At 49.1% G+C, this 7,262-nt stretch overlaps 3 protein-coding genes across 3 annotated transcripts; 2 read left to right on the top strand and 1 right to left on the bottom strand.

Annotated features, from left to right (window-relative positions):
• Positions 1-73: 73 nt before the first annotated feature.
• ANOM_011369 (putative acid phosphatase) lies at positions 74-2,038 on the bottom strand (the record flags this gene model as incomplete). Its single annotated transcript, XM_015556625.1, has 7 exons — positions 74-999; positions 1,058-1,392; positions 1,463-1,628; positions 1,700-1,715; positions 1,776-1,810; positions 1,874-1,886; positions 1,949-2,038. 7 exons carry the CDS (start codon positions 2,036-2,038, stop codon positions 74-76), a joined length of 1,581 nt encoding a protein of 526 aa, XP_015400974.1.
• Positions 2,039-3,462: 1,424 nt separating this feature from the next.
• On the top strand, positions 3,463-5,171 carry ANOM_011368 (GTR/RAG family Ras-related GTP-binding protein). The gene is made up of 5 exons (XM_015556624.1): positions 3,463-3,533; positions 3,833-3,927; positions 3,977-4,078; positions 4,133-4,816; positions 4,870-5,171. Exons 1-5 carry the CDS (start codon positions 3,528-3,530, stop codon positions 5,054-5,056), a joined length of 1,074 nt encoding a protein of 357 aa, XP_015400973.1. The 5' UTR covers positions 3,463-3,527; the 3' UTR covers positions 5,057-5,171.
• A 1,197-nt stretch (positions 5,172-6,368) lies between these two features.
• ANOM_011367 (putative heme/steroid binding domain protein) lies at positions 6,369-7,213 on the top strand (the record flags this gene model as incomplete). The annotated part of the gene is made up of 2 exons (XM_015556623.1): positions 6,369-6,617; positions 6,719-7,213. The coding sequence occupies 2 exons, from the start codon at positions 6,369-6,371 to the stop codon at positions 7,211-7,213; spliced, it is 744 nt and encodes a 247-aa protein (XP_015400972.1).
• Positions 7,214-7,262: the final 49 nt, after the last annotated feature.

Here is a 7,262-nt window from a genome sequence, read left to right as displayed (position 1 = left end):
TTATAGATAGCCAAAATAAATACGATTACCGTACACATTGAGTGACATGCATGGATATATACTTCTGAACCCCCTAGAACCCAGAGACTGCTTTCTCCTTGTCATCCTTGCCATAGAGGCCCGCTCCAACGTTCTCTGTGCACTCTTCCTGCCAGTTCTTGGGCGTGAACTTATCAACGATCTCCTTGAATGCGTCTAATGTGCAGAAGGTGTCGTCTCCAGGAAGATGATTTTGCGGCTTAGCAGCGCAACCAGGGATACGGACTGGAACGTCGTTGTAGCGGATACGGACATAGTGTTTCTGCAGTGATTTCCTTGCGGGATCCGGGAAGGACGCAAGGGGAGCACGGGCGGTTTCAGACGGAGGGGGCGGAGTCGAGTTGTCCGAGTTCGAAGAACCCTTCATGAAGGAAAAAAGGCCTCCGCTCTTCTTCTGGGCGATGGCAGGGTTTGAGAATTCCTCGAGCATGACACCAGCATTCTCCCCGCCAGATTTACGGTCCGCCTTTGAGAAGAGCTCGACAGCAATGGAGGAGGTGAAAGGTGGCCACCTGCCAGGGGAGGCGCCCAGACTACCCAAGATCGCTGCCAATGTGGTATCGTGGCATCCGCTCATGGCGAACTTGATCGACTTGCCATCGTTGGTGGAGGACCCAGATGCCGAAGTTTCGCTGCGCCAGCCACCATCGATGGCGGTGCTGACCATGCGGTCAACCACATCGCCTAGTAGGGCTCCAATGCCAAGTTTGCGGTATTCGGTGCTCTCATTGTAACCAGCGAACCATTCATCGACGGCAATTTGTTCCATGTACTGTCTTAGTTTCTTGTCGTAGAATTCTGCAGGTAGACGTGTTGCGGGTCCGTGGGCGTCGGTTGCGTTAATGGTGTCATTGATTCCGGAGAGTCGGGGGTGAGAGTCGACGGCAACTTTGGGGGACTTCTCGGGCATCCATTTTGATAGGATACTGTTGATGTAATTCATCTGTTCGGTTTCATTCCCTGCACAAATATGGTGGTCAGCTTATAATGTTCTTTTATGTTTCACTACCCCACGTACACCGTGACGCTGCCCTATCGGCAAAGAGCCTGGCCAGTTGTCTGAATCGACGGCAGTTGCCTTCATTGGGGAATAGAGTCTCCTCCGACACGGAGCGTGCAACAATCACTGGCGGAGGGAAGTCTTGGGTACGAGCACTGGCCGGATACATGCCCCAGAAAGCCTGCTGGAGGGACTCGAGGGCTCGCGGAATGGGTGTGGCGCGGAGGTACATATCCTCGGTGTCGGACTTGATCTTAGGCATGAACCCAAGCTGGTCAACATAAAGATGTCTCAGGCGCTGGCCGAGGGCAAAGGTTGTTTGCCGTCCCCTGTCTGTCAATTCGCCGTGTTGGCTATTGTTGCGGGCCACTCGTCAGGAACCTCGCTCTCACCAGCCATCCCGTATATTGCATTGCGACTTACCAGATGCCTTCAATATCACCTGTCGCACCCACCGCAACCACCGCCTCATCTCTATCGCCGAATGCCTCCGTCTTTTTCCGCCATTCGAAGCCCTTCCACTGTGAGAGGTCCTGGTTGCTAGCGGCCATTTGGGTCATTCGACGCACAACACTGCAGTACGGCCAATCTTCGCGGGTAAAACAGTCGGTCAGTCTGCGATGGTATAGAAAACAACTGGGTGTGATTGAGAGCATTTACATTCAGCCAGGCCTGCCTTCATGGGTTTAGTAGTTGTATCACATTATAAATTGGAGGCATATGGTTAGCTTCATACATTCTGAAACCGAGAAGATACCGGAGTGCGTTCGCCTGAAACCAGTCAGTCAACTGAACAAGTGCTCTAGCCATTGAAGCATCGTTGAACCACCCTACCATGGCGAAGGAACTATAGTAGAGTTAGTACAAACTCAGGTGCACTCCAAATCCGATATCTCGTCTGGTACGTACCACCTGGACCAATTGAAGCTTCAAATCTTTCGGATAGAGCTTCTCGAGCTCCTCCTGGGAGTAGGGTTCGCGAAAATTTAAAGAGGTCATGGGGGGCTGCCACAGGAGCGTAACGAACGACTCTGGACGAAGCAGTTTACTTCTCAAGGTAGGACGAGAGTCGGTGACTCGGCCATCTGTCCGTTGATGACGCCAGAAGGCGGTGGGCGGCAAGGATGGCCCAATCAGCGGTGAAGCTGGCGTCACCTGTTGACGGCGGTTGTTCTTATCCACGTGCAGATCAGCTGGTCTATCAAGTGATGAACAGGAACCCTAGATGTTGCGCTGTAGATACCAAGGAGTCGAATGTATGTCAATTGGGGTAAATGGTTAGCTAGTGGTAGAGCTCTTCCTGCGACTTGCCTCTGGTCCAGGAAGGATGATAACTACCTTTCCCCGCTCATTGTTCAATGTTCAATAATGTTCTCTTTGGGTTTTTTCTGAGCAATTTGCTAGAGAGACTGTCATCTTCAGACAGGTTTCTACTGCATAATCCAGTGTTTATGCTGAGGGCTCTACTTCGATACATTCAAGTGATATGCTCTGAGGAACCACTAGTATATATATTGAACTCCACTCAACGGCTGTCAGCGTTCCCATTCTAACGGGGGTACCCCACTTGCGTTTAGAGATGGTTGTTAATGCATATACCAGAGAACCTAGGTCTACGGGCTCTACAGCTATACGGAACCTCAATACATGTACAATTCCACGAGAAAGAAACTCGAGATGGAGGTGGTGAACAAGGTACGACATCGCGTAGGCACAAAGGCGGAAGGATCCATTGACCAATCGTGCCAAGACTCGGACAGTCGGTCTTATCGCAAGAAACGCACTGCGAGCATCTTCCCCAACCTCCAACTTCCGGAGTTTTCGCCGTTGACTCACATAGATAATCTCTCGTGGATAGGAAGCTAGCTCGACGGGTTCCCTAGTTCGCTGCCAGTCTGCGGTATTTGTTCAGGAGCTTCCGGCCAGTCTAAAAAACACCCCACACCGGCAGGAGTTTCCGCATTCCCCTTGCCCTGCCAATCAAACCCATATATGCTGGTAGTCGTATACCTCTAACTGCCTGTGTATGCTCGAAGTTCGAGCATTTGCGTGTTATCCTCGCGACTCTATCTTCCTTGACTCGGCTCTACTACTTTTAACCATGAGTTTTTAAAGACCTACTGAACAACAGTTCTCTAGCTCTGGTGCCATCCACACAAGTAACCTGTCTTGAAATAAATGTGTCTTCTCTCTCCCCTGATCAGTTCTCTGGATATCCCATCTGCACAGTAGCCTGTGGAAATTGCGTGCTCTTCTTTGTTACTGGGCACTCAAGTGTGGTGCGTCCCTGGGAGTGGCTGGTTAATTCACTGCGAATCTTGAAACATCAGCACTGTAAGTTCCCATTCCACTCGTATGTTGTTGCCTTCCGGATCGAATCTATCCTGCTTCATCCACCCTGCGTCAGTCCATGCTAACTGACTCACCATAAAAGCTCTTCCTTTATCTGGGCCCTTGATTAGTGTTTGACAAACAAAGAGTTGAACATATGGAGGTAAGAGATACAGTTCCTTTGCTGTTCCTTTTTTTTGTGGAATCTTTCTTTATGTATCATGTCCTGGACTTGCTGTATGATTCTGCCTTGTGCTATTGTTTGTTGGGACGAAGCTGTGTTATTACCTCTTACGTACCAAGTACCACTTTGCAGCAGGGTTTTCAGTGACTTCTAGCTTGCAGTGTCTCGGATCACTCATTCTGTGGCTACGTGAACGAGCCCTGAAAATGCTTGCACAAGATACAAGAAACTTGGAGGACTAGTACGAGGGAGCTGTGGGTTGCTAACACGCTACCTAGCCGGCAGGACATAACGCGCAGGCGAAGCCGGGGCAGGTTTCCACCGGCAAACCTCAAGATGCCAAACCCCGTCTGTTGTTGATGGGTCTCCGACGGTAAAGTTATCTCTCAGGCATGATCAGGGCTTTATTGACCATGGAACAGGAGTGGGAAATCATCGATCGCTAGTGTCGTTTTCCACAAGATGCCTCCTAACGAAACACTCTTTCTGGAATCAACTACTCGCATTCAGAAGGATTCCATCCAGTAAGTACATCCTTCTAACATGAGAAAAGCATCCATGCTTATGGTCTATCGAAGTTCGTTCATGGACTTCCAGGTTTGGGACTTTCCTGGTCAGCTTGAGTACCTGGAGCCATCTTTCGATCTTGAAGACATTTTCGGAAGCCTTGGAGCACTCGTGTGGGTCATTGATGCACAGGATGACTACCTGGACTCGGTCGCACGCCTGAATCGAACCATCTTGACTGTCCAGCAGTACTACCCTAACATCAACATCGAAGTCTTCATTCACAAGGTTGATGGGCTCTCGGAAGAATACCGCACCGATACATTCCAGGATATCGTACAGCTCATCTCAGATGAACTTAGTGATGCTGGATATGAAAATGCGCCTGTTCACTACTACCTCACGTCTATCTATGATTACTCCGTCTTTGAGGCCTTTAGCAAGGTGATCCAGAAGCTGATCCCAAATCTATCGACTCTGGAGAACCTAATCAACACACTCGGCAATAATTGTGGATTTGAGAAGACCTATCTGTTTGATGTTCTCAGCAAGATCTACATTGCGTCTGATACTCGCCCAGTTGATATGTCCTGCTATGAAATGTGCTCGGACTATATCGATGTGATCGTGGACATCTCAGAACTCTACTCATGGGACCACCCCGACCGCAAGCCAAAAGGCGAACAAAATCATGAGGCAGAGAGCCATGTGGTTCTGCACGACGAGACCATGATCCACTTGATGGAAATGAACAAGTATGCCTCGATTTTGCTTTTAACTGGTTAGGAGAACTCGCTGACCCGACTAGATACCTTTGTCTTGTGTCTGTCATACGCAATCCTGAAGCGAAGGAGAAGAAGGGGTTGATTGACATGAATTGCCGCACTTTCCAGGAGGCCCTCAATGATGTCTTTTCTCGCAGCTGGGAACAGGACCAGGAAGGGTCCGAGCAGGGTCAAGTGACGGAGCATGGCGAGCCAAGCTCGAATAACTGATATCAAAAATGTTTCTGCTATGGCGTTGGAACATCTACGGAGTAGTAGTTCACTATTTGCCTAGTTTAGCACCTCGTATCTTAGTATCTTAAGTGCAATACCAGTTTCTGTGTCGAAACTTCATTACTTTATTTGACTTGTAAAGCTGTATTATACTTTAACTGCGAAGTGTTGCCTCGTGAATAAAAGATCTTGCTTGATGAACATGATATCAAGAGATAGATTAGTATTTGCCTCCCCTTTACTGGCTGACACCCTTCATGGGCGCAACATGGCTGTACGTAGCTGAGGCACCAAGGCACCAAGCAGCGGGTCCACGCTTGGCACTAGCGCGAATTTTTCTTTTTTCTTGAAGCATAAAACGAGCTCCTCTCCAATTTTTTCTTCTCTTTCCTCAACTCAACCGTGCAACACACATACTCATGAGTTGACCTTTTGGTCACTCACTCAAGCATAATGAAGCTTGAAAGCAGCATGTTAACATGACACATCAACGACCAACCTCAGTTTCACTAATGCAATGGTAAGTCCAAGCAGTTTTATGATACCCAACAGCACACATTCAATCCCATCCCCCTTTCTCGATGATGAAAATTTTTCCCACATTCGCAGTTTCCACGCTAGCCGTCGCTAGAACCCAATCTAGACGTGCTCTGTGCGCAATACTTCCTTGGATGTCTGAGAGATTCTGTCATACAGCTTGATTTTTTATCTCATATGCATGTTTGGGATTGTGGCTGACATGCATTTAGTATTCTCTAGGTTCTTGTTCGATTGAGTGCATATGAGGGTGGGACTATTGGTTTGAAGAGCTAGGAGTTTCAGTTTGCTGGTAGACTGCTGGTCGGTCTTGCCGTCGAAGAGTCTTGGAGCTTGGGAGATTCCATTAGGCTCTGCTTCAGCTATAGTGCTTCGCAATATATAACGGAATGAATAAAATTATTTTTTGAGACACTATATCTTCAATTTCTAAATCCGTAAATTTGCCAATATGCATCCCCGGTAGATTTCCCATTACCACACGAATATGGAGTTCAAAAACAGCAAAAATCAAAACTCGAAATCTCCGCTGAAATTATCCCAAAACACCGATAGATTTAATATAGCATACAGAACAAGTTGTCACGTTGTCATCTCACCACCCGAAACAGAAGCGGAGAATCCACGGAAATTAGCCTCAGGACTGCACTCCCCAACTGCCCAGCACTCATAAACCTCCCAAACCCAACCCAACCATAACCATAACCTCCATGACATCTTAATTAGACCAAATCAAACCAAACTCTACCCGACAAAAAAGGTGAAAGCGACCATGTCCTCCCTCCGCCAGCGACAGGTCCCCGCTAGCAACAACGAACCATCTACACCCAAACAGAACGCCCAGAAGACCAAGTCTCGCCATGAGAAGAAGACCGGCCTCAGCGTCCTCGACATCATCCGCGTGGTGGTCACACTGATCGTCGCATCATGCGGCTTATCCTACTACATGACGTCGACGGAGTCCGTGCTATGGGGCTACAGGCCGTGGTTCACTAGATGGCCGGTGTTGGTCCGGTACTTGGTATGTTTGGCATTCGCTTCTATACTTGCGTTGGATCAGCCGCCCGGGTTGAGTCTTGATTGGTGGAATATGGTTTCAAGTTAGCTAATGAGTCGCGACAGCAAGGACCTCTGAGCCTCACGCCCGAGCAACTCGCCCTCTACAACGGCTCCGACTCGGCTCTCCCCATCTACCTCGCCATCAATGGCTCTGTGTTCGACGTCTCCGCGAACCCGCTCGTGTACGGCCCGGGCGGACACTACAATTTCTTTACGGGGAAGGATGCCACGCGCGCGTTCGTCACGGGCTGTTTCCAGGAGGACCAGACGCATGACCTGCGGGGTGTTGAGGAGATGTTCATGCCGCTTGATGAGGAGGCGGAGCTGAAGACGCTGAGCAGTGGGGAGAAGAAGATCCGGCGCGAGCAGGATCGCCGGCTTGCTCGCACGAGTGTGCAGAAGCAGGTGCAGCATTGGGAGAATTTCTTCCGGAATCATCAGAAGTATTTCGAGGTTGGGAAGGTTGTTGGATTGGAGGTGCCCGAGGAGCAGAGGGAGCTTTGTCAGGCTGCTAAGCAACAGAGGCCTAAGAGGAGTAATATGAAGAAGGGAAATTAGGGACATGGAGTGGTTTGATTGATGGGTTTGTATGTATATAAGTATATGG

The sequence above is a fragment of the Aspergillus nomiae genome (assembly GCF_001204775.2).
Source record: "Aspergillus nomiae NRRL 13137 chromosome Unknown contig00720, whole genome shotgun sequence".
NCBI classification, from domain to species: Eukaryota; Fungi; Ascomycota; class Eurotiomycetes; order Eurotiales; family Aspergillaceae; genus Aspergillus; species Aspergillus nomiae.
The sequence above is the reverse complement of the archived record's forward strand: the minus strand, read 5'-3'. Positions and strand labels throughout refer to the sequence as shown.